This window comes from Panthera leo, chromosome A1 (genome assembly GCF_018350215.1).
Source record: "Panthera leo isolate Ple1 chromosome A1, P.leo_Ple1_pat1.1, whole genome shotgun sequence".
Lineage (NCBI taxonomy): Eukaryota > Metazoa > Chordata > Mammalia > Carnivora > Felidae > Panthera > Panthera leo.
The window spans coordinates 10281914-10309684 of NC_056679.1; the positions used below are offsets into that span (position 1 = coordinate 10281914).

Genomic DNA, 27771 nt, shown 5'->3' on the forward strand with positions numbered 1-27771 from the left:
AGGACTTGCCTTTTAAGTTAGGTGAATGCCTTGCACACTTTTAGGACTTGACCATATTTTCAAGGTGACCGACCGACTTAGGCTCACGAGACCGACTCATTGACATGAAGTTGGTGATGTTGAGGTAACCATCACTTAAGGTTATGGTAGACTCCACGGGCTGCTGGACGTAGCCACAGAATGTCAGTATACAGGGTGCCTGGGTGGCTTAGTAGGTTGAGCGTCCGGCTCTTGGTTTTGGCTCAGGTCATAATCTTGTCATTGCGGAGCCTGCTGGGGATTCTCTCTTCGCCCTCTCTCTCTGCGCCTCCCCTGCTCGTGCTCTTTCTCTCTAAATAAATAAACAAACAAGCAAAAAAACAAAAAAAATGTATATATATCTGTTTACCCTCAGATTAGTCAGTGTTCATCTTAAAGAAATTCTATCAGTGGCCTTCAAGTTTTGCCTCTCTGAGATTTCCCCCAAATACAGATTTTCAAAAATGGAATGAGAAAGAGACTTGAAAAGCCAAAACAGTAGAGAGCATGTTGAGGGTAACAAGTCGGAGGTACTTATTGTCTAGTAAAAAGGGGCCTGTCATGCATGGCCATCTAACAATGGATGTCACATGCCATTTGGTTCCTATCACAATTCTGTGTCCCTTGCCTGTGGCAGTAAGCCCAGGTATGAAGGTGATCTGATCAGAGTTTGGAGGCACTTAGCAGGAGTCCAGATTCCAAAGTCAAAAACTGGCTCGAACTGAGCACAAATTAGACTGGACAAGATCCCAGGCCAGGGCAGAATTTTTTCTCTCACTGTCTATCGGGAGTATATCTGAGAATGCTGTCTCTGTACGTGTCCTCACCCACTCCTATGGACAAGTCTGTGGGCAGGAATTGCACAGGAATGTGACCGAGATTCCGTGGGCTGGTTTTGGAGCTATCTGCTGCCGAGCTGCATTAGTATCCACCCTGAGACAAATGCTTTAATACTAAACATAAATTATAACCTGTGTCCTTCTTTATCTTTCCTCGAATTAGAAGTAAATTTTTAAAGAAATCTTTGTGGCTCAATGAGGCTGAAAACTCAGTAAAGAGTTTTGACACTTATTACTACTTTTCCTTTGAAAATCACTATGATTTGTCTCCAGTTAAAATATGTGTTAGGGGGGTTGTAATTGAGACTGATGGTCTAGTCTCTAGCCCTGTCACAAACACAGAACCGTATGTATTTCAGCGGTCTGGTTACGTACGGAATTCCGTCCCACCAGCTTGGAATCAAAGCATATCTTGCCCTCATTCACTCAGGCAGCTCCCCGAGTGCTCCTTTTGGCCAGGCATGGTGGGCGGGCGGTGCTGGCCATACAAAGAAGCTGTGGCACAGAAGGGGACTTATACATAACAGGATGTCGCACATGTGATCAAAGTAATGGAGCTTCCTTCCTATTCTGGGAGCAAAGGAAGTTTCCACTTATGCTGGTGGGCAAGTCTGGCAAAGTTCTGCAGAGAAAGTGCCCTTGAGTTTGATCTGGAAGAAAGGTTTGCCAGGTAAGGTTTGGGTGTGGGTGTGCTAGGCAGATGTTCAGCAGGAGAGGCGTGGGCAGGTGTGCACTTGCGGGGGGGGGGTACAGTGCTGGGTCGGTACTGGGAAGCTGGGCACCGGTGGTGCTCTCACCTGCACCGAAAGGACTGCTGAAGATTTCTTTAACCCTTTAACCAAGAAAGGGACTTGAAATGGTTTTTTTTTTTCTTCTTTCCTGAAACCACATTCTCTCTCCCCCCTAAAAACTCCACAGACTGTAGTTTCTTTGGGTTATTAAAAGAAGGAGACTGAAAAGTAGCAACTTTTGTTTCTCTGTCATGCAAGTTTTTTTTTTTCTTTTTTGTTCTCTTTCTCTGTCAGTATTTGGTGTAAAGATTATCAGGAGTCACCAAACTTTGTGGCTTTGTTTTTAAGGCATTTAGTTTATTATAGTGTATTTTACGTTATTTGCCAGATGTTGAAACAATGAATGTTCCATTTGCAAAAAGGCTTGTGTTGGTTTCCTGGTCAACAAATAATTCCATTTCCACAAGTGCTTTGCCTCAAGGGAATGTGAAACTCTTAACTTTATGTTACAGTGTGTACTTGTATCTGTTTTCAAACCTTAGAAGGTCTCGAGAATGTGTTACTCTTGTTCCATGCTTCTTCTGATTACAAAAAAGAAAACGGCCTCAAATTGTATCTGTTTTCTAGGCTTACCAAGAGGTTAAGGAGTGAATCCCTGAAATCCGACTTCACGATAGATTTAAAACATGAGGTACGTCTTGTTTTCTTTTTTAAAAGTTGTAGCAACTGAGAATTCACGTGTTTTGCTATAAAAGGTGTTTTTGATTCCCTACCAGCGCATCCCTTCCCAATGCTTTTATACATTTTCTCCCCACCAAGGTAATTCTTCTCCAGCAAATTAGGTCTTTCTCTTTAAACTCACTTTCATCACGTAGGTGGAGAAGGAACAGTGGAAAAGGTTGCATCTGTGATTCTTGATTTTTTTTTTTTTTTTTTTTTAAAGCTAGGTGGATGAGTGCAGAGGCGGATTTCTAAAAACATGCACAAATGTCGCAAAAGTACCTTTGGTCTTATTCGGTGCTTTGGTCGTACATATGCCTCGGTCGTGTCCCTGTCCTTGGCCCTCTGGGGCAGAACTGAGGCAGTTGGCCCTAAGCAGGCAGCTGCGGCATGCCAGCCTGGATGGACCCCAGCACCCCTGGCATCTAGTGGACATCTGTGACCCGTTGTCCTAGATGCAGGGGTCCCATCATGAATCATTCCTGAATCATTGTTAAGAAGGTTTCTTTGTGGGTTTCATTCACAGGCGCATCTCACTGCCTAAAACGGCCCCACCTTTCTCTCTGCAGGAATCTGTACTTGGGACGGTTGGGTCAACCTTGACATGTGCTGCTGGCAAGCTGCCAGGAGCAAATAAGGGCACTCGCAGCACCTTACCTTCTCAGGTGTTGGAATGTGATGAAATAGCCTATTTGAGGAGAAACATACATGTAAAAAATCATTCTTCTCTCCCATAGAAAGGAAAGAACGATTAATTGAAAGTGCAGGCCTGCCTAGATATTTTTAATGAAAAGTCAACTTTGGTATAGATACCCAGGTTCAGGAATCTATTAAAAATTAAGTACACACAGAAAATATGTCTAACCCATGTGAAAGGTATGAAGATCAGTCACAATATCTAAAAGCCCACCACCTGGCTTAAGAGCTAGCCCACCATCAGTCGCTTTGAGACTACCTGAATGCAGCTTTCCTGTGTCCCCTTCATTCTCACTAGTTAAACACTTTCTTGAATTCTCTCTTCCTTTTCTTCATAGTTTTCATCATATGACTGTATCTCTGAATAACATTATGCAGTTTTTTTAATGTTTATTTTTGAGAGAGAGAGAGAGAGATGGAGTGTGAGAGAGGGAGGGGCAGAGAGAGAGGGAGACCCAGAATCCCAAGCAGGTTCCAGGCTCTGAGCTGTCAGCACAGGGCCTGATGCGGGGCTTGAACTCAAGAACTGGGAGATCGTGACCTGAGCTGAAGTCGGGCGCTTAACTGACTGAGCCACCCGGGTGCCCCCATATCATGCAGTTTTGTATCCTTCTGGACTTCATGTAAACAGAATTGCACCATGAGTATTGTTCTGACTTGAAACTCATCCGTGTTGCTGCGTGCAGCCCTAATGACCTTATTTTCACTTCCTGCAGTAGTCTCTCCTATGACTCTATCAGTTTACTTATCCATTCTCCTGGTGGTGGGCTTCTGGATTGCCATGACTTTTCTGCTACTATAATCATTACTTCTATGAGCATTTTGGATGTGTGTCAGGACAATCCTCTGCAGGTGTTTCTCTAGGGCAGAGGCCTTTTAACTATTTTTTTTTTTTTGACTGTGACCCACTTTAAAAAATACATTGTTCATTGTGACCCAACATATCAGTGTGTGTTGTTATTGTGTCTTGTTACTGATCTCTAACGTGGTATTGTTGTGGTCTATAGAAATATTTTTAGGTTTGCTTTATGGCCTAGTTCATGTTTCCTTTTCGTAAGTGAAGTAAAAGGTGTATATGCTATAATTTGGGGGGGGTGTAATATTCTCTTTATTAGATTAAAGGAGAAGTAGGTTTAATCTAATAGGTTAATCTTCCTTCCTCCTTTCCTTCTTTCTACTTTTCTCTGCTTCATCTGTCATTTATTAAGGGAGGAATGAGAAAATCTTCCATAATAATGGTGGATTTGCCAGTGTCTCCTCTTGTAACTGCCAGCTTTTGCCTTTTATATTCTGAGAGTCTGTTAACTCAATGCATACAGGCTTACAATCATTATGTCTTCTTACGAATTTACCTTTATCTCTTGTGATGCTCTTTGCCCTAATGTGAATTAAATGTGTATTTAATGTTATGAATATTTCTTTACCAGCTTTCTTTTGGTGTGTGGTTCATAATTCTCTCATCTTTTTCTTACAGCCCCTTTATGTCCTTATTGATTGAATTAGAGAGACAGAGCATGTGCACATGTGAGCTGAAAAGGGGCAGAGGGAGAGAGAGAGAATGTTAAGCAGGCTCTATGCTCAGCATAGATGTCTTTTTCTTTTTCTTAAAAAGGACATATCTTGTTTTTTTTTTCCTCTCTTCCAGTTTGCCAGTCTTTGTCTTTAAACCAGGTAGCAAATTTACATTTACACTGAACATGATTACCATTATATTTGAATTGATTCCCAACACTTCGTTTTATCCCTTGCCCCTCATTTTATCTGGCTCATTTTAAAAACTTCCTTACTTTCTGGGGCAACCTGGCTGGCTCAGTCAGTTGTTTCCGACTTCAGGTCACGTTCTCACAGTTCGTGAGTTCGAACCCCGCATCGGGCTCTATGCTGTCAGCACAGAGCCTGCTTCAGATCCTCTGTGCCCCCCCTCTCCCTGCCCTTCACTTGCTTGTGCTCTCTCTCTCAAAAATAAACATTAAAAAAATTAAAATGTCTGTTTTTTGTTGTTTCTTTTCCCATTTTGTCCTTCTCTGCTATTTTGGAAGTTCAGTCTCTGTATCTGTACCTTACTGGTACTTACCTTGCCTTACTGTACCTTCATTTAAATATTTTAACATGCATTCTTAATAATGGCTAGTTAATTGATCACCTAAAAAAAAATTCAGGGGACTTAGAATAATTGAACTCTGATTATCCCCCTCACGATTTATATACGTTTTGTTGTCTAGCATCTTTTTAACCCCTCAAATATTATCTTTACGTAGTTAACATTTGTATGAGCTTAATTATGTATTTGCTGGGATCATTTTTATTCTTGCTGAGGCATGTCCTTCAGAATTTCTAATAGTGAGGTCATAAATTCTCATTTTTTTCCCTTAAAAACACTTCCATTGGGGCACCTGGGCGGTTCAGTTGGCATCTGACTCTTGATCTCAGCTCAGGTCTTGATCCCAGGGTTGTGAGTTCAAGCCCTGCGTTGGGCTCCACGCTGGGTTTGAAGCCTACTTAACAACAAATGAACGAAACGTTTATGTCAGCTTTGTTCTTGAAACATAGTTACCTTGTGTTTACCATCGTAGGTTGTCTGTCGTTTTCTCTCATCACAGTGGGGTCACCGCACTGTGTTCTGGCTTTTCTGTTATTGCTGTGGCAATTGCTGTGGGAAATAAACATCAGTCTCATGTGGCTTCTTTGTAGGTAATCTGCCTTTGTCTTTGCCTGCTTTTAAGATTGTTTCTTTGTCTTTGGCGTTCTGCAGTTTCATTATGAGATGTCTAGATGTAGACTTAAAAAAAAAAAAAAATCTCGCTTGGGATTCTTTCACCCTTACGTAATTTTGGAGATTCGTAGCCATTGTCTTTTCAAGTATGTTCTTATCCTCATTCTGTCTGCTGTCTCCTCCTGGATCTGGGCTAGCTCTCTGAACTTTTGTCTTATGTTCCCCCGCCCCCCCCCCCCCCCCCCCGTTTCTGCTGTGCTATTTCAGATAATTTGGGGACCTTCATCTTTTAGTTCCTTAATTTTTTAAAATTTATTTTGAGAGAGAGAGCACAAGCAGGGTAGGGGCAGAGAGGAGAGAAACAGAGAATCCCAAGCAGGCTCTGCACCGTCAGCACAGAGCCTGATGCCAAGTTCGAACCCACGAGCCGCCAGGTCATGACCCGAGCCAAAGGCCTATGCTTAACTTACTGAGCCACCCAGGTGCCCCTAATTCCCTAATTTTTTTATTCACCTGTGTTTAATATACTACTTATCCTAACCATTACATCTTTCATTTCAATTGTTTTTTTATTTTTAAAAGTTTTAGTCCTTTCTTTTTCAAATTTGCTTATTTTATATGATCGTTAAACACATTTTTTGCTGACGTGTGAAAGTTTTTACTTCTTTATGAAAATATATTCACAGTAATTTTGTAATCTATGTTTGGTAATTCCAAGACTTGCACTCTTTTTGGTCTGATTAAGGTTTGTCTCCTGGCTCTGGGTCATCAGCTCATGTCTTTGTGCTTTTTATGATTTTCCTCTGAGCAGTCTTGCTTGGAACCGTATCTGTGGTAATCCTTGGAGTCCTACGTTAAGGGTGTGGGTTCCCCGGGAAGCATTTGCATTTGCTTTTCCTGCTGCTAGAGGGTTCTACTGACCGCTGTAAATTACTGTTTGAAGTGTTTTGGCCCACACTGGTGGCACAAATTAAGGAAGCTTGGGATTTGATGACAGGATCTCAAAGGAGATCTGGAAATGGTTTTTCCCCTCCATCTAGCTCCAAAGTCCTAGCTTTATAGTGGGGTTTGCTCTCAGATACCTCCCACCTTAGCTGCATCATAGTCTTTATTTTTTTAACTCCTACCAGAAACAGCATCACCGGAGTCCTCTACCTACTGAGGAAAATTACCCTTCTTGTCCTTATCCCCAAGCTCTTCCTTTTGCATGTTTGTCCTCACAAGTTCCATACTTTTGTGGCAATTTAGCAATCCATTTAAAATCATTTTGAAGATATCTTATCCAACAGTTTTAGATGTTTTCAACAAGTTGGTTAGTCAAGGTATATAATTACCATACTGTAGAAAAACAGACTCCCGGTTATATTTTCTTTCATCTTTCACGGCAGTATTTCACAGACCCTAAAATAGCTTCCCTGCAGTTGCTTATGACGACTTTGGCATTGTTTGGTGGTCAGAGTATGGATTCCTGTCAATAAAAGATTAGATTGGCCCACCTGAGATTACTATTTTTATAAGTAAAAAAAAGAAATCTGTTGAATATTGACGGATTGATATGGTTCAGTCTAAATGCTCTGTAGAAGAGGTGGTCTGTTTTCCCTTGAGAGATTTCGTGCTAACAGTCGTGGTGTTCGCGGAGTTCCTTCATTCATTGCTGTCTCCTGTCCTGACAGATTGCCCTCTACATCTGGGACAAAGGGGATGGGCGTCCCCTCACTTCAGTGCCCGAGTTTTGTACAGATGCTGTGAATGCCTACTGTGCTACCACGTTCCATTCTTTCCTACCGCTTTGTGTAAGTAATAGAAGAAAGACTTTCTTGCGTATCAAAGGAAAATCTACATGCTGTGCGTGATGTTGTCTAGCACTTTACCTGTGTATTGAAAAAACCCCAACATTTGTTATGTGCCAGGTAAAAACTACATATCATGTTTCTACTAATAACAGCCCTGTAAGGTAAGCACTGTTGTTACCCTGTTTTACGCACGAGAAGAGAAACGTACTGAGAAGTACTTGTTCAAGGTCACGCAGCGCGTCTTGGGGAGGGGGAGTGGGAACTGTGACCGCACGGACTCATTCCGGAGCCTTTGTGCAGAACTGCCTGCCACCGCTCTTTCGAGTTAGTGCGCCTGGAGTCGTTTCTCTTGATGATACAGCATGTGTCTACTGGAATATCCGCTAGAATATTCCTAGAAGGGTGATTTCCAACATTTCCTGTTAATACCTAAGCCTTTTCCTCAAGCCCATCTCCTCTCGGCTGGAGACCTTGATTTGATCTCACCTGAGACTGTTCAGAACTTTCAGAATGAACTGACTTGTTATGGACATACCCTTGGTTCAGTCCCCAGGATGAGCCTGAAGACCCCTGAAATTCACTAGGTTGTTGAATTCTTCCTCATAAAGGAAAATATATGCATCATCCTCAATTGTTGTCTGTTCTTCCCAAGTCAGTCATATGGAAGTCTGTGTGTTACATTTTCAAAGATGACTTATAGGTACACACACACACACACACACACACACACACACACACACTGCAGTAATGGGGAAGAATCTGTAATGTTTGTTCAGTCCCTGAGGGGGAAAGCCTATCTTTCTAGACATGATGTTTGCTTGTTCTTTAATGCTCTTTTAGGTAATTTGGTGGGGTCAGCCTCCTAGTGCCTTGAGTGACATGCCAAAGCTGTGCTTAGATGTCACTCTAAACCCTCAAATGATGTTTGAGTCATGACTGAATATTATTAAAGGCCTAAGAGAGATAATAAAGGGCTCAGAAGACCCCCACGAAGCAGTCCCTGGCCTTGAGTGTAGGCTGGCCACAGTCTGCCTGTGTGCTCCCTTTCATTTGAGTGGTCAGCTTGGGCTGGGCCAGCTCAGGGCTCTGTTATTGCCCTCCCCCCACCCCCCCAAGTGTTTGAAGTAGTCCTGCCTTTGGCAGAGGACAGGATGTTGCTGTAGCCTAGACTTGGGTGGATAATACAGGGCCCATAAAAATACTTCCAACATCAAAGTAAGACCAGCCCACAGAAGGGAGTCAGCTTCTATTTTACACTAACACATCCTCCTGCTTCTCTCCCTTTGTCAAAATCTTCACCAGCTGGGAAGAGGAAAGGGAAGGTGACTAACATTTATTGGGCAGCTATAATGTGCTTAATAAATGGAGTCATAAAAGCAGCTTGACTGGTAGCTATTCTGACCATTTTCTAAATGAGCCGACTGAGTTGAGAGCTGAAGGCTGTTGTCTGGGTGACACAGTGTGTATAGGGCAGTCTGGGATTTGGGCCCAGGTCTGGCTGACGTCAGAGGCCTTGTCAGCTCAACTACAGTTCCTGGTTTTCCCTAAAACTGAACCCTGGAAACAGGTTTGATATCCTTGACGTCGGTGAATTTCACCTCCATAGCATGTGATATCTGACATGGGTGTGAATGTGGATGTTCATATAACATAGACTCATATGTGCTTGTATGTTTTCTTGTCTTTTAGGGACATCCAGTGAAGAAAGAGGATATATTTTTCGCAGTAAAAACATGCAAGAAATTTCATGGTGATAGAAGTAGGTTTTGTGTCATTCATTTTTATTGAACTTTTAAAATCCAAGCTGCCTTTAAAAAAAAGTACAGACCAGATACAAACTCAAGAAAGGGAGAATGAACACATATATAGAAGTGAAAAGCAGTTATTTAATTAGTACTCCTCATCATACCATTTCAGTCACCAAGATCAATTAGAAAGGATAGTTTTGTATTGAAACATGAGTGTCCCTAGCCCTTCTGAATACTGTTCAGAGCAGTGTTTTAAATTGGAAATGGGAAATCTCAGCTGTGGTAATCTCGGACACAATGTGTGAATAACAATCCATTTTGCAGAACAACGTCCTATTTTGTCCATGCACCGTCTCTGAACTGTACGAAGAATGTTAGAGGGGACTTCAAGGTGAGAGAATGCCAGTGAAGGATGTTTTCTTGGAGACTAATCCTTCTTTTTACATTTCTGTTGGATGCACACATTGGAACTTTCAAAGTAAGATACGTATGTGCTCACGAGAAGATTATGTTACGGAAAAGACAGCAGGTGGCTTATACACAGTGGTCCCTTCTTAAGGAAATCTTGGCATGCAGACGAATGTTGTTTTTATTCAAGTTTTTGGTGTCATTACAGAATTCTACTAAGTTATGGTGATAATGTAAAAGAAAAAGCCCACCCTAAATATAAGTAGATATAATTTTTTTCTTTTTTCGCCTTATTTCAAGCTGCACTTTTCTGAAATTGAAAATTAGACAGTCTTTTGCATTTTCTAATTTTAGCATATATTTTAGTTTTTTTCCATGAAAAGACTGTCGATTTCATGAAGAGTGTGATATTTATGTAGAAGAGATTTCTAAACCAGCTGTCGTTTTCATGGGATTGGAACGATGGGGGAAGTTCATTTATATAATTTATTTGATAATATGATTCTTACAAATTATGTTTTAAAGGGGAACATTTCCCAAATAAAAGAATATTATTATTTGGAATTCAAGTATTGTTTAAGATATTGACATTAATTAAAATCTGGTTATGATGAACAGTTTCTTAAAAGTACGTAAGTATAAACATTCGTGTTTACCTAAAATAGCCACATAAAGTGCCAGGTCCTATTAAATCAGCCTAATATATGCACTCATTATGCAAGGAGTCCTAATGGCTATTAAAAATCAACATAGTGTCAACATTGTCATGATTCACAAATTTAACCTAGATTTAATACCCTTTTTCCTTTTTGAAAATCAGGAAGGGCTTTTGGGGACAATTTTTGACATATCTTACAAAAAATTATCAAAGGAAATGAATGAGGCGACTGCTTTGTTTATTTATTTTTTTTAAGCCAGCAGAAATGTTCAAATTGATATTATTTGATCTTGAAGCTGCACTTGGGAGTAGTGACTGCTTTCATAATATTGATGTTAAGGACGGTGGCATAGTCTCTTTTGAGACATTTTTCAACGGACAGTAAAGCAGTAAAATTAGGGACCATCCCTGTTGTAGTTTTCATATTCTACAGAAATGAAAAAAAAAAGTGTGCTAACTTAATAGTTTTGAATAATCTAGTTTATTGCCTTCTTGTTGGCATAAGCTTGAGGTCATCTTTTCAGGTCTCCGTCAAACGCTTTTATGTTTGAATTTTAAGTCAAAGGTCTTTAAAAATGACAAGTCTTCAAAGCCTGTTAGGAGCATTGAAACCAAACCTCCTAAAGCTGGATGCGTTGATTGGCTGCTATGAATTTGGATCCGAGGACACTGCAGCCTGAGACTTAAAAGGTAGCATGAGGCTTTCACAGTTGGCTTTCCGTGGCAAGCCATCTTTAAACTTGGATGTTTGTTTGAAAAGGTGGTCTAAGGCAGCAGGATTCTAGGGACTTTGATGTCCATATTGCCTGATGGAAGTGAGCCTGCTAGGCCACGGGGCTCCTTTCCTTCTTTTGGGCGGCTAGTCTAGCCACCAGTGGGTCCAGAGAATTATGCAGTAATCGTATTAGTTACATTGAGAACACCATAGTAGCTGCTTCTGCTGACCTCTTCTGCATTTTCTGACGTGTTTTTTACGTACGTTCTGTCGTCTGCGTTCATATTGACAATTCCACATGATGTGGTAATTAATGTTGTTATTCCTTTGATACCGTAGAGAAATCAGAGTGTGGGACAAGACGCAACTGGCCCACGTTCTTGTAGACTATTGAGTAGGAGAGCTGGGACTCGGGTTTTCTGGCTCCAAATCCCAAATTCTTTCTGCCAGAGCACAGCTATAGTGTAATCTCCTTGGAGGTATTACAGTCTTAACACTTGATAAATAGCATTTGATATTCATTTTGACATTCTGCTAGGCCCAAGGTCATTTTTGACTTGGCCAGAAGGTGGGAAAGTAGGCTTTTTATTTTCAGTAGCAATGGGGATAGCCAGGAACTGAAATCCACAGACGATCTCAAAGATAAACCAAGCTGCTCAGACAGGGATGAGAGTCTACAGTAAAGCAGAATATATAGACTGGGGTGGGTTTTTTTCTTTTTTCTTTCCCTGTGCACTTTGTGGTAGAAACAGTGAAGTTACAAAGGCCAAAAGACAAGGGGAAGAAAAACATAGATAAGACTGTGTATTTATCTTTGGAAAGCTGAGAGTCGGCTATACTGTTAGTGACGTATCTGGTGGCCGGTTCTCACTTGTGGGTGCCCTGCCCCTGGATGCAGCAGACCCTAGCGACGCCCCCCACCCCAGCTCCTTATAACGTTGGCCACATCCAGGATGAGGGATGGAACTTTCTCTTCAAGGCTCCAGTCAAGGCAAGGGAAATATACACTGAACTCATTTTTTATATTCTCAATGGAGAATGGATAATAAAGGCAAGTCCCAAAATTAAAAAGAAATTATTTTACATCTTGTACCTTTTTGGCCTAACAGTGAAACCAACGTTTATGTAACTGCTTTGTGCCTGGATTTTGATTTAAATGAAATAAAGCATTCTTAGGACACAGCAAAAAATATATTCTATCTTTTGGCTTAAGAAAGAAATACATATTGACACCATCGAAATAGCAACACGCTCTTGAGACGCACGCAGTTAGTGGGGTTTGAAAGAAACTTTAAAAGTATTATATAAAGCAAATTAGGCATAGCCTGTAAAATTATGTTTAAGCAAGGAAAAGGTCTCTGGAGTTTTAATATTCTGCTTGTTCACTTCCTCTTGGGTTATGTGTGTTTCCACTGGGTGACGTGAGCTGTCAGAAAACGCAAGGAACTTTCTTTGCACCATTTGGCCCTGCCGTTCCTGTGCGTGTCTTGAGTGTCCCGTGGCAGCCACTGTTTTTGTTCATCAGGTGGTGGGTCGTGAGATGCTCTCCTCCTGCAGCCTCCTCTGATTAAAGAGGTAAAATTGCTATTTGCTCAGCCTTTTAGTTCCTTTGCACAGCTTCGTGAGCACCTCAAAATAAACTTTTTTCCTTTCAGACCGGAAAACACAAAACAGCCACCCACCCTATTATCTTTACTGCAGTCATCTTGTCTAGAAGAGGCGAGTCTGAACAAACTTATCGAAAGGAGCGTATGGTAGCTGGCCGTTGCGAGTAGAGAGGCTTCCGGGTACTGCGGTACCCTCTGCTCATTTAAAACACGAGGCTTGAATGAAAATGCAGCCAGACAGAAGGCTACGCCGCGCCGAATGATGTGATTCGATTAATTATGAAAGAGAGGACGGGAGTCAGGTGCTGCCCTCCCCCTCCCCCTCCCCCGGCCCTCCCCCTGGCTGTTGAACAGATAGGGAGGTTCCGGGCTGTTTTAGATGTTGTTGTTTGAGAGCAGCCAGGAGGCTTGCTTTTCAGTTCTGCGTGTATCTCCTCTTTCAAAGCAAGAATGATAACACACCCTTGGGGGGTGTGTCTCTAGCCCTCCCCTGAGGAGAGAGGAGCAGTCAGGGTCTTGTCATGGACGTGCATACAGAGAAGAAAGGTCCATTTGTCCGTTGAAACTAGCAGATTTCCTAAAATCAGGAGTCCTTCACGTTTGATTGTGTGGTAGTTCTCGCACGGGGTTTCAGTGTCTCGTTCATTTTTCACTTGGGATCGGAGTTTTGCAAGTAAATTCACCGGGGGTAAAAATGTGTGTTCTGTGCCTCGTAGCGAGACACATCTCCTCCTGCTTCGAGTCTGTAAAGCCATGTGGAAGATTTATGCCATCTGTGCAGTGGGGTTTTTTTTAATAGTAAAGTTTTACTTTGCTCCAATTTTAAGTTATCTTGTGGCAAACCTTCTTGAAAGAGGCATTCACTAGTGTTTTATTAGGTGGTAGAAAGCAGGCTTCTCTGTATCGAAAACGAGATAATGGATCGCGTGACTATATTCAACTATTTTCTCTAAGTTCAATGTCTTTAGGAATATAGCACCTCAAAATAGAATAGCTTATAAATAGAACGAATTCAGCCTAGAATTCAAACAATGCCCAATATTTTAGAATAGAGCAGTATTTTAGAAGTTTTAGGTAATTCGGAATCAGCCCCAGTTGAAAATAAAGGCTTTACCTGCGGTTGCAGGAGACTTAGCCTTAGTTTTAAATTCTTTACCAGATACGACAAATGCCTCAGGAGTTATAATGATCAGGGGACAGGCGATAACAATTGTTGAATGCTTTAGGGATAATAGAACCGTAACACCTTACTGTGTTAAAATGGTGGCAACAGTCTTGTGCCAAACGATGCCTTGCCTTTTTGAGTGAAACCTTCCTTTAACGCTAGTTCCACAAATGGCCCTAAGCCTTTTGTTGGAACGTCTACAAAATTCAGTCCTCATTCAACTATTTATCGAGCACCTGCTACATCCCGGCCACCGTGCTAGGTGTTGGAGAGTGAGGTAATTCTTACCTTCAGTGAAATTTCTGTTCCAGCAGTTTCTAACAAAACCTGAAAGCAGGTAGTTGGGTGCAGCAAAGGACTCGCTCTTGATTTGAATAGCCTTTAAATCAGCCAAGAAGAAACACCTGTGCTGTTTAATAAAGCTACTGGAGCAGACAGGAGCCGAGGGCTAAAGGCTGAGGACCGTGAAAGCAGACTTTGCACAGCTTGCAGCACTGAGTGCTGGGGACTGAGGAAAATTCTTGACCTTTCCTCACAGCTTCTTCCAGAGTCATGCAAGGGAGGACATTTTACCCAAGCGTGAACATTTAGCGGCTGCAAGCTGCAGGGAGCCCTTTTCCGGGGTAAGTCCTCTGCTTGTGACATGCAAACTGCCACTGCAGTGCCAAGGTGAAGATTCTTATTGTGCTGGAACTTGAAAGTAGAATGGAAGAGGATTTTTTTCTACCCGCCCCCCTCCACCCAAGCAGCCACATCTATTATTATGCATCTTCTCTATTATTATGTTATCTATTATTTATGCATCGTTGTCTATTTTGACAGGAACAAATCTCTGCCTTTCTGATTGCAGAAGAATTACATTTTAAGATCTAAAAGTTATTTAGTGGGTTGCAATAGGTAATTTAGAGGTTATAACAAATGTCCAGAATTCACAGGTCTTTCTTAAAAGCTGGCGAATAATGAATAAAATGGCGTGCTTTGGTATTTTATATACAACGGCTGTCTGAGTTTGAGTTTGTTGACACGCATAGCCAGACACTTGGATTTGGCATTGCGTTGGGAGTTTTTGCATACGTTTTTATTTGGGCTGGGAAAAAGGAAAAAGAGAAATGATCTGATAAAAGTCTCAAAATACTGACCTGAAGATTTAAATTCTTTGCGGTGGAGAGTCTTAATAAATTACCAGGGTTTAAAATCTAGATATGATGATTTTTTTTTCTATTAAAAAACAGAAACCTCTTCTCAAAATTTAAAGATGCACAGCCACTAACTAAAACACAAGTATCTAAGAAAATAATTACTTATATATTGGGCCAAGTGAATTAATGTCACATAATCAGGCAGAATTCCATCAAGGGTGGAGACAGGAGATGATTAAAGTTAGCTCTGAATTACAGACAACCTGGAAAGTTTTCTGTGTTCTTTTTTAAATTTTATTAGAAATTTATCTGTTAATGATAGAGGTCAAAAATACAGTAGTGGTTCTCAATATTACTTCTTCCGCACTTTTCAAAAGTGCAACACAAGCCTGTTGGCTATTCAGTGCAGTGACTCTCAGTGGTAGGGTCGTGCCCTCCATTGGATTGCGTGGTTCTGTTAGTGTGTAGTTTGAGAAGCCTCCTACCCTCATTGTAAGGGAGAGATCTTTGCATCTCAGCCAGAAACAAAGAATATTCCCATCCCGTAGAGGTAATTTTATTCCTCACCCCTCTGCCCCTCTGAGAAGCATTTTAAAAATCCAGTTGTGAATAGTAAATGAAATAGCCTATGGGGAAAAGAGGAAAATTAAACACAACAGTATTATCAGACTAGAAAATGTATCATTACATGGACGTGAGAAATGTGGAGTCACCAGGAGTGAGAAGTATTGGGCTCTAAGGTACACTAAAAATGTCTCAAGAAGAGGGTTCTATCCACCTGCTGCCCTTGACAAACAACCTGATATTTCTCAGGGTGGGAAAAGCAAGCACGTTAGAATACCTGAAGAACAACAAATAATGGTTCTCTTCCTTTATAGGTGGTAATGCTGCCCTTCTGAGATTCTAAGCTTCCTTATGTAACTGTGCCAGTGACTGTCACTCCTCTCATTTCAGTCCCCATTGTAAAGCAGACCTGGGCAGGACAGGCAAGTCTCATTGAATACTACAGTGATCACGCAGAAAGTTCTATTCCTACGGTAGATCTGGGGATTCCTAATACAGATAGAGGTGAGTCCTTAATTCTCAGTACTCTTATTCATAATGTCCATTCTGGAAAGAGAGTAAATTAGGATGAAAATGAAATATCTTAGAATTACTATGATTTTTGCCTTACATAAGTTTCACTTCCTTCCCTCCCAACGTCTTTGCCCAGGGATATGGACCAATTCTCTCAGATTAAGAGCTGCTTTATAAGTACTAAGAAAGGTTGGAAGTTGTTGGGCCATATCAATACAGAGCACATGACAATTAGGATTACTTAACAGATTTTTTTTTATACCTTCATAATTCATTGTGACCATAATGGAGTGTCCCCAGTTAATTTATCATCTTTCCACACAAAGCTTCTCCGCATTGAATTTAGCAGCTTAACCCGCCAGGATTGTTCTATGCCTGCTATTTGCCAGCCCCAGAAGCTGGGAGAATAGGAACGAAGCCGATGGTTTCTGTCCTCATGAAGCTTATGGTCTAGCTCACGTTTTGTGTGTAATTGTCGCGTAGTGTTTACCCACGTTTTGCACTGGTTATGTGTGGCGTAAGCTCTGTGATATTCATGTATTTTGTTAATATTTTAATTAGTGATGATTGGTAGTGCACCGGTTTTTCTCTTCAGATTCTGGCTTCAAATTAAAAACATTTTTTATTTCAAAAAAATGCAAGTAGAAAGCTGGCCACTTTACCTGCAGATGCTCTTTGTTCATCTCACTTTTTATCTAGTGTTCCTGTCACACTCTTTTCTTCAGTTTCTGGTTCCCCATACCCTTTTAGGAGTAGAAAAAGAAGTAGTAAGTTGATTTTCTTGTTCTAAAGAGTAATTTATCTGGATTATTTCATGGTCATGTCTCTCATAATGCCTTGATTGATAATGCACAGAGTAGAATCAGATAAGCCATTCCTGTAGTTATCAATTCTTCTGACAAGGTTACATATATTACTGAGTCTATCTGTTGCTTTGTTTCAGAAAAATGATTTTAGACTGAGGTTTTTTTTGGTTAAGCTTGCTTTTTAGATTGCAATTTAGGTTGCCTTTAATATTCACTTACTCGTGTATTTCTTACTCGATTTCTTCTTTTGTGTTTAGTCTGACATTATTATTGCTATTCCTATTTTGTCTTGCTCCAAAAGGAATTTGAGATGGCCTTCAAATAACGGTTAAAAATACATTAAGCGACTAAGAAAAATGAAAACAAAGGTCACATTGAGTGGTTTACTATTAGGTAACATTAGCTTGTTCTCTCTTGTGTCACCAAATATTTTGTTGCAATCTGGGGTAGATTGCTGTTTACTGATTTGAGTTCTCTTCCCAAGCATTTTATTCTTAGCTTGGGCCCCAGCATTTTCCATTAAAGCAGTGACGTTTGTCTGTTGGCATCTGAAGAACTGTAACTTAGTCCACACTGTACTTTTAGGGCAGAACCTGCCACATGAGGCTTACATGAGGCTTACAACTTTGTCTGGAGTGGAGATAACTGGCCCCGCCTCCGATTGGCTCAGTGACCTTGTGTTATTCCTGTCTCTGGGTCCCCTGATTTCCCATGTGTGAAGTACATGGCTTAGACTTCATGATCTCTAAAGCTCCCACAATGGTTCACGAGGCCTATGCAAATTACAGAAAGTTAATTTTTTAAGTTTCTAATTATTCCTGTGTATGTCAGCAGTTAAGCTTTTACTTTTAAAACCTTGAAACTATAAACATGTTTAAAATGAGTTCTATATGTATTTTAAAGAAAATATTACATTGTAAGTTCTCTTTTTGCCTTTCCTAGGTCATTGTGGAAAGACATTTGCCATTTTGGAAAGATTTTTGAATCACAGCCATGACAAAATAGCATGGTTAGTCATTGTGGATGATGACACGTTAATAAGGTAAGGAGCCCTCATCATCCTAGGGTGGCTTTATATTCTACATATATTCAGAAGCTAGGATGGGTACTTCTGCTTCTGGCCAAGATGGAGTAACAGGGACTAGATTTACCCTCACGTTTGAAACAATGCCCCAAAAAGGACAAAATATATGAAACGAGGGGTTTTAAGACCCTGGACATTAGGCAACAAAGGACAGTAACCCATGAGACATATGAGATGTATGAAGTAAGTTCTATGACAGCCCCAGCTAACTGCCTTAAGAGAATGTAAACAGCTGCTGAGGGAAGGGAACCCAGTTGGAACGTGGCCAACTCCTTGAGTTGAAGAGATGATGCTGAGAGCCTGGGGTGACCGAGACCCATTAGCTTGCAGGACAGAGCACTGGAGAGGGAGAGCTGCACAGAAAGAACACTGGAGATCTGTGGGGGCTCCCCTCAAATATTCAGTTGAGTATTGATCAGTGCATACATGTGAGGAAACTACTGGACGCTGGGGAGAGAACCAGCCAAGATGATGAGAGGGGATGGCGCCCAACACTCACACAGGGCTGAGTAGGGTACCTATTTCCACCAGCCAGACTGGGAGACCCTGGACTCATAGGGTGTTGGGTAGAGTAGATAGATATAGAAGTATCTTGCTTTAATAGTGGGAAATAGCTAAGTACTGCCTCAGTCCTGCCTAAGAGATCTTAAAAGACCAAACTGTTTCCAGGTAACTAGTCTGCATCCAAGAACAAAGCTCAAGATTTAGAGAAGTACCAAAATATCCATCACCCAACAAGGAATCACAATGCTTGGCATTCAATCAAAAGTTCCCAGACATGGAAAGCAGCAGGAAAACGTACCCATGCTGAGAAAAATCAGTTGATTGAAATTACCCCAGAAATGACAGTGTTAACTAGTTATTTATAACTACAAGTTCTGTTAGTTACAGCTTAGTAACTCTTACATTTATTCAAAAAGGGACATGGAAGGTATAACCAAACTGAACTTCTAGAGATGAAAACTACTTTGTCTGAGGTGAAAAATCCATTGGATAAGATTAACAGCTAATTAGAACTTGGAGAAGAACGTATCGGTGAACTTGTAGATATTGCGATGGTAACTGTCCACGGGAAACACAAAGATAAATAATTCAAAACCAGTGAACAGAACATCACTGCGGTGTGGGACAACGTCAGGTGGCTTTGTATGTATGCAATTTGGAGTCCCCAGAAGGGGCATCTGACAAATATTTAAAGAAAGATTTTCAAATTTGATGAAAACTATAAACCAACTGATCCAGACACTGATTCCAGATCCGTGAACCCCAGACACTACTGTGAGTGTCCAAATGGAGCACAATCACCTCCAAGAATGGACTCTTCCAGTAACATCGTGTGTAGCATTTGTTAAATCTCTACTTCACTTGTGTCATCAGTCCTCAGTACAGTCATGTTTTGCCACATGTTCATTTAGAGTTTCTTTTTTTGTTCATCTTTACCAGCAATAATATCTAATTGTCTAGTGAGGTCTTAAACGTGTTTTAGTTTGAGCTTGTCACCTTTTCCTTGCGAGACTCTCAAATCATCCTCAGTTGCATGAACTCTTCTGGCTTCTCCTAAGTCATGAAGCTGAATAATTATAAGACTGAGAGGTCAAAAATTCAAAAACTAAAAAAAAAAAAAAAAAAAAAAAAAAAAAAAAAAAAAAAAAAGAAGAGGACAAGAAAGGGAAAAAGCAAAACTAGAATTTTAGACTCAGGCAAGAAAGAAAAAGGCAAATTCATCTCTGAAGTTATGACCAAAATATCCAGAAGTAAACAAATTCAAATGAGAATTTAATAAGAGACATGGATAAAAACTAGGAAAGCCTTCTAGAAAATGAAAATGGGGTCTGTTAGTTAAAAGGGTGAGAAAAAAAGTGGTTAAAATGAACACGTACTGAAGTCCAACACCTGTATAATTGCAGTTCCTGATTGAAGAAAATAAAACATAGAAATAACACTTAAATTACCAGAATAAAAGAGGACCTTAATGTATATATTAAAAGGGCCTACCTGGTGGGTGCCATGGAAAATTGACCTGGGATCATCCACCTCTTCCCATAGCTTGACAAATCCAATAGATTTTGATAACGTCCTCTGAGTCTTGTGGCAAAATGATGAAAGAGCAAGAAAGTAAGCCTGGCATGGGAAACAGTAGAGGAACATGTTAAACTCAAAAAATGGTGAATCATAAATTTTATATACAGCTAAGATGCTCTTCAGTATCAGTAGGAAATTTCTTAATGTCCACCAACTAAATGAGTAGTGTGCACATGCATCCTTCGTGGGGAATGTATTAGAGAAAGAACTTCAGACAAGAGAGATGAAATTTGGGCAAGAGGACTGATGGTGAATATTTCATATATTTAACTGTAAAGTTAAAACAGGGTTGGGGAATAGGTATATAGGTAGGGGAATGGTATATAAATATAATATGTTTTGACAAAGTAGAAAGTATGTAACTTTAAAAAAATGGAAAGAAAAAGGAAAGTAGGATAAGATCATGGCTTATTGTATAGCTAGTAGATGGGATTCAAAGGATACCGTGTAAAACTGACAGATCTTAATACTATTAAATAGGAAAAACACAATAGGCATAAAAAGTTAAACACAAGATAATGGGGGGAAAACTTCCAACACCAAGAATATTTTTTAAAGCAAAAAGTAAAGAAACACAGTAAATAGTACATGTATAATTCAAACCCAAAGTAATTTCAGTGTAGAGACCAACTATTATGAGTTGTGTCACTAAATGTGAATGGGTTTAACTCACCTAAGAACTTTCAGATTGGTTCATAAAACAAACCCCAACTCTATACTTTTATAGAAAAGACATACATAAAACAGTCCTTCAAAAGTGTAAAAGGGATGGATAAAGAATTGCCAAGCCAATGAGAATTAAAAAAATTCAATTCTCAACTCAAAAAAAATGAGAAAAGAATAAAAAAGCCAACCCAAAAAAGCATATGGAGGGAAATAAGAAAGATACATGTGGAAATGATGAGGTAGAGAAAAAGACCAAATTAATGAATGAGAATTTTGTTTCTTTGAAAAAATTGTATTGAATGCTTTTCTCATTTAATGGTATCTATCGCCTGGAAATCAAAGTGCACAAGAATATATTTAGGAACAAAGGGGAAATAAACATGCCTGTGTCTCCTTATCTTTCCATAAACAAAATGAGGGATGGTTGAACCATGAGGTTGGTTTCTAAAAGGACTGGGTGGAAGAAGAGGATAGATGGAGTAGGGGAGGGTATGACCCTACTGAATTTATCTTTTACTTTAGTTGATTGGGAAAGCATGCTCATATTTTACAAATTTGAAAATAAATCAGTAAGGACAGGATTAAAGTCAGTAAGGACGGAGAGCAAGCTGAAACAAATGGACCTGACTGTGTTTCGAATGAAAACATAATCCCACTGAAGGAAAACTATGACTGATGCAAGTAACAGTGGAAGACCATATTTATAAGCGTACCTTACGTGTGGGAAGAGGTGAGGAATGGCAGGCAAATCCTGAATTTGCAGTTAGTCTGATTTTTGTAGTGGTGTGGTAAAGCAATTCTGCAGTTATTTTAGGTACACTGGAGGATTGAGCAAATGGTGTTGGAACCTAGGGTTGTGCAAGAAGGAAATTGTGCAAGAAAGAAAATACGGATATGGAATCAGGCAGGTCAGGAGGTCTATGAGAGGAGATTGCAAGTGGAGACATTTCTCACAACTCATAAGTTTTGTCAGACCCATGATTTCTAACGTATGTGTATGTGTACATGTGAGCTTCCTAGTTCTTTCTAGAAAAGAAGACTAGAAGCAGATATCCCAGTAGCACTGACCAACTAGGGGGCACTGTGGTGCCGTCTGCCCCACTGAAAGGAACCAGGCCTTCCCGGAGAAAGTGTGGATTCTAATGCTGAGGCAAGAACATTTGGAACATTCTTCACCCCCCGCCCTTACTTTCTGGTATAAAAAGAAAAGTGCGTTTTAGGAGGACAAAGAAGCAGGCTAGAGTGGTTTCCCATTGGCCAAATTTTGGATAAGCATCATATAATTAAGGACAATAATAAATTATGAACCATTAAAATTAGGAATCCATGAGTTCATGCTTATAAGAAATAGAAAATAGGTAAATAGGTAAAAATAAATCGGGGAGAAAGGTGGTATCTTAGAGTGGGCACCATAACAGAATACCATAGGCTGGGTAGCTTAAAACAATAGAAATCTATTTCTCACAGTTGTGGATGCGGGGAGGGTCCAAGATCAAGATACTGGCAAGGTAGGTGTCTGAGGCCTCTTCTCTTGGGTCTCTGTGTCCTCACATGACCTCTTCTTTGTGCCCCACGGAGAGAGAGCTCTCCAGCGTCTCTTCTTACAAGGACATTAATTCTATTGGATCAGAGTCCTACCCTTAGGACCTTATTTAACTTTAATTACCTCCTTAGAGGTCCCATTTCCAAATATAACCACACTGGGGGCTCTGGCTTCAACATACAAATTTGGTGTGGGCACAATTCCATGCCTAGCAGGTGGGCTCTTGCTTGCAGGATAATGAAGAGTTGTGACTCGTAAATGTGGAGGTCGTGATGGGGTGGGAAAAGCCATCACTTTGTAACCATCATAGTAAAGATTAAAGTAACAATCATTAATTGACGCTGAACGACGGGTACATTTTAATGAGGACAGGATATTTGCTGGTGTTAAAGTGTCTGCCCGGAGACTCTCGGAAATAGCAATGGAAAAGCGTAAGATGTGCGGATGACATAGGACCCCCAGCTCACCTTGTCGCATGGATACACCTAGATACCACCCACGTCCATGTAAATAACCCAGAAAAGGACCCAACGGCTGACAGAACAGAATCTTCACACTAAACATAAAGAGGCCACAACAAAAATGGTCGGAAGGGCAGAGATGCAGTCAGGACCCAAGCTTGACCAATGGGGCTGTCCATGGGAGGGCCACTACAAGCATGGGTAAGGGAGAGGAACGGACCCCACCCTGGGCACCCCAGTATGAAACTACCTGCACTGGGAAGATGAATCCCCAGAACACTTAGCTTTGAAGACTAGAAGGGATTGACATCGCCTGTCTTTACAGTCAATGGGGCTTAACACCTGGCCCTTTAAATTTCAGAGGCTCAGCCCTGGGAGAGCTGGAGTCCCCACCCTTAAGAGACAGCATAGCAGCCCCACTGAGATACAGCATAGAAGCAGCAGTGTGAAAAACACCTGGGAGAGAGAGATTTATTAATCTCAGGATGTGTGCTGGAGGGGCAGGGATCTTTAGGAGACTTCTCTAAGAACAAAAGAGTTGGCAGTCACCATATCCCTCCCCGCCCCCCATCCCACCAGCCTAGACCCATGGACGTGTGCAGAAACCAGCACAGTGCTAACACTCTCTGTGTAGTTTGCTAACCATCTGCCAGCCCTGTGCTTTTGTGCAGACTGTCCCTCCAACCAGGCCTTGGCAGGAGTTCTCTAAAACAGCACCAGGTCTCCTCCCATAGCAAACTGGAGTAGACCTTGCTAGCAGTGTAGACGCACCCCCTCCACCCAGCCCACGGTAAGTCCATCCAAAGTGGTGCCACAAGCCTGGAAGTGTGCGAGCAGCCCCAGTGGGGGCCGGCACCACTCCAAGGTGACTCCCGCCCCTGGGAGAGGGTAAGATAAAAACACACCAGTTCTGTGGTCCCAGCAGTGGCCTGGGGACAGACAAATGGTCTGACTGTGGGCCCCACCCACCAACAGCTTCCCAGGGGATGATACAGGGAGAGTGCCCTGTAGCTCAGTGCTACTGCATCTCTGGCAAATCCCTGGTCTGACCCAAGTCATGCCTAAGGCAGCCCCAGACTAGCCCATTAACAACTGAGGGACCAAACCCTGCCCACAACAAACAGACAACTGGGCTGAAGGCAAAAGCAGCTCAGCCACAACAATACGGTGCATACAACACACAGAAGAGACAGCCCTGAAGTTCAAGGTTCTGCTGAATAGGGGCACTGCACTACAGGGTGCCACAGGACCTAGTCTTCATAAGGCAACTACTTTGAAGATCAGGAGATATAACTGTATTTCCTAGTACACAGAGATCGACACAGAGAGTTAGACAAAATGACACAGGAATATCTCCCAAACCAAAGAACAAAATCCTAGCAAGAGAGCTAAATAAAATGGAGATAAGTAATATGCCTAGAGAATTTAAAGTAATGGCCATAAATATATCCACCGGACTAGAGAAAAGAATGGAGGAGCCCACCAAGACCATCCACAGAAAGAAAACAAAGAACCAGAGATGAAGAATTCAATAACAAAGTGACAATACACTAAATGGAATAGTAGACTAGAGGAAGCAGAAGAATGGATCAGCAACCTGGAGGACAGAGTAACGGAAACCAACAAGTTGAACAGGAGAGAGGAAAAAATAATAAAATAAATGAAGGTAGCTCAGTGACACCATCAAGTGTAATATTCACATTATAGGGATCCCAGAGGGAGAAGAGAATAAAGATGGCAGAAAATTTATTTGAAGAAAGAATAGCTGAAAACTTCCGTAATCTAGGAAACAAATCCAGAGGTGCAGAGAGCCCCCCCAAAGTCAGCCCAAGGAGGTCCACACCAAGACACGTAGAAATTAAAATGGCAAAAAAGAGAATTTTAAGAGGAAGAGAAAAGAGTGACTATATCATGCCACTCCCTTCTGGCCTGCAAAGTGTTACAAGAAAACAACAACAACAAACCTTCAGCCAAGAATACTCTATCCAGCATGGCTATCTTTCAGAATAGAAGGACAGATAAAGAGTTTCCCAGACAAAAGTTAAATGAATTCATCACCATTAAACCAGCCCTATAAGAAGTGTTAAAGGGGATTCTGAGTAGGAAGCAAAGACCATAAGCAGGAGTAAGAAAAGTAGGAAACACAAAAGTAGTAAAATTAAGTGTATATTAAAAAGAAAAAGTCAAGAGATTAACAACAACAACAAAAATGGATATTAAGTATTATACTATAGGCCTGAAATTGGGGAGGGGGGGAGTAAAGATTTAGTGCTTCTAGAATGTGTTCAAACTTAAGTGACCCTCAATATAGACTGTTATATGCATAAAATGTTATACATAAACCTAATCAAATAAATTAGTAATGGATATGCAAAAAATAAAAGGAATCCAGGTGTATCACTAAAGAAAGCTAGCAAAATGATAGAAGAGTACAAGAAAGGAACAGAGAAGAACTACAAAAACAACTATAAAACAAAATGGCAGGAAGTATATATCAATAATTACTTTGAATGTAAATGGACTAAATGCTCCAATCAAAAGACACAGGGTGACAGAATGGATAAAAAAAACACACCCACTGATCTGCTGCCTACAGGAGACTCATTTCAGACCTAAAGATACATGCAGATTCATAGGGAAGGGCTGGAAAAGCATTTATCATGAAAATGGAAGTGAAAAGAAAGCCATGGTAGCAATATTTATGTCAGAAAAAAAGACTTTGAAACAAGGACTGTAACAAGAGACCAAGAAGGATACTACATGATCATAAAGGGAACAATCCAACAAGAAGATGTAACAGTTGTCAATAGTTATGCATCTAACATGGGAGCACTCAAATATATAAAACACCTAGTAACAAAGGAAGTAATTGATAGCAATACAATGATAATAAGGACTTAAACACCCCACTTACATCAGTGGGTAGACCATCCCAACAGAAAGTCAGTAAGTAATCAGTGGCTTTGAATGACACATGGACCAGATGGAACTGATATATTTACAACATACTATCCTAAACCAGTGGAATATGCATTCTCCAAGTGCAGATGGAACATTCTCCAGGATAGCTCACGTTAGGCCAGAAAATAAGCCTCAACAAGTTCACAAAGATTCTAATCCTATTCATCTTTTCCAACCATAACACTATGAAACTAGAAGTCAACCACAAGAAAACAAAATCTGGAAAGAACACAAATACATGGAGGTCAAATAACATGCTACTAAACAATAAACAGGTTAACAACAACAAAAAAAGTAAAAATATACATGGAGACCATTGAAAACGAAAATGGTTGGGGTACCTGGGTGGCTTGGTTGGTTAAGCATCCGACTTTGGCTCAGGTCATGATCTCAGTCCATGAGTTCAAGCCCTGTGTCAGGCTCTGTGCTGACAGCTCAGAGCCTGGAGCCTGCTTCGGATTCTGTCTCTCTCTCTTTTTCTCTGTCCCTCCCCCACTCGTGCTCTCTCTCTCTCTCTCTCTCTCTCTCTCTCAAAAATAAACAAACATTTAAAAAAAAAAAAGAAAATGGTGGTCCAAAATCTTTGGGATGCATACAAAAGCTGTTCTAAGAGGGAAATTTATAGCTATATTGGCCTAACTCAAGAAGAAGAATCTCAAACAATCTAACCTTATAGCTAAAGGGGCAAGAAAAAGCAAAATTAAACCCCAAATTGGTAGAAGGAAATAATAAAAATTAGATCAGAAATTAACAAAATAGAAACTAAAAACATAGAGCAGATTATCAATGAAACCCAGGAGATGGTTCTTTGAAAAGAATAAAATTGATAAACCTTTAGCCAGACACATGGAAACAAACAAAAAATCAGACTCAAAATCAAAAATGAAAGAGAAATAACAGACTATAGAAATACAAAGTATTATAAGAGACTATTATGAAAAACCATATGCCATGCTGAACAACCTAGAAGAAATAAATTCCTAGAAACATACAACCTCCCAGAACTGAATTGGAAAGAAATCGAAAATTTGAACAAAGTGATTACCGGCAAGGAAATTGAATCCCAACAAACAAAAGTCGAGACCCAAATGTTGAATTCTACCAAACATTTAAAGAAAAGTTAACACCTATTCTTCTCAAACTATTCCAAAAAATAGAAGAGGAAGAAAAGCTTCCAAATTCATTCTATGAGGCCAGCATTACCCTGATACCAAAACAGATAAACATGCTAGAAAAAAGGAGAACTACAAGCCAATATCCTGATGAACATAGATGCAAAAATTGTCAATAAAATATTAGCAGACTGAATCCAACAATACATTAAAATCATTCACCACGATCAAGTGGGATTTATTCCCAGGATGCAAGAGTGGTTTGTATTTGCAAATTGGTAGGATATATCACATTAAGGGAAAGGATAAAAACCATATGATCATTTCAATAGATGCAGAAAAACCATTTGACAAAGCACAACATCCACTCACGATAAAAACCCTCAACAACATAGGTTTAGAGGGACCATATCTCAGCATAATAAAGGCCATATATGAAAAATCCACAACATCATACTCAATGATGCAAAACAGCTTTTCCTATAGGATCAGAAATAAGACAAGGATGTCTACTCTTGCCACTTTTATTTAACATAGTACTGGAAGTTCTAACCACAGAAATCAGACAAGAAATAAAAGGCATTCATATTGGTGAGGAAGAAGTAGAACTTCCACTATATGTAGAGGACATAATACCCTATATAGAAAACCCTAAGACTCCCAAGAAAAAACTACTAGAACTGATAAATGAATTCAGTGAGGTCACAGGTTACAAAAATCAATGTACAGAAATCAGTTGCATTTCTAGACATTAATGATGAAGTAGAAATTAATGCCATTTATAATTGCACCAAAAACAACAACAAAAAAACAAACACCTTGGAATGAACTTAACCAAAGAGGTGAAAGACCTGAACTCTGAAAACCATAAACCACTGATGAAAGAAATTGAGGACACAAACAAATAGAAAGATATTACATGCTCAGGGATTGGGGGAACAAATATTATTTAAAGGTCCATACTACTCAAAGCAATTTATAGATCCAGTGCAATCCCTATCAAAATACCAACAGCAGTTTTCACAGAAC

General features: G+C 40.4%; 1 protein-coding gene across 3 annotated transcripts in view; it reads left to right on the plus strand.

The window, feature by feature from the left end:
* B3GLCT (beta 3-glucosyltransferase) overlaps nt 1–27771 on the plus strand; it is a 121233-nt gene that overhangs the window by 62692 nt on the left and 30770 nt on the right. For all 3 annotated transcript variants that reach the window (XM_042947057.1, XM_042947127.1, XM_042947210.1), the window contains exons 8-12: nt 2216–2279; nt 7391–7510; nt 9200–9269; nt 15905–16018; nt 17776–17875. In XM_042947057.1, coding sequence (XP_042802991.1) covers nt 2216–2279; nt 7391–7510; nt 9200–9269; nt 15905–16018; nt 17776–17875 — 468 coding nt within the window. The remainder of the gene's footprint in view (nt 1–2215; nt 2280–7390; nt 7511–9199; nt 9270–15904; nt 16019–17775; nt 17876–27771) is intronic.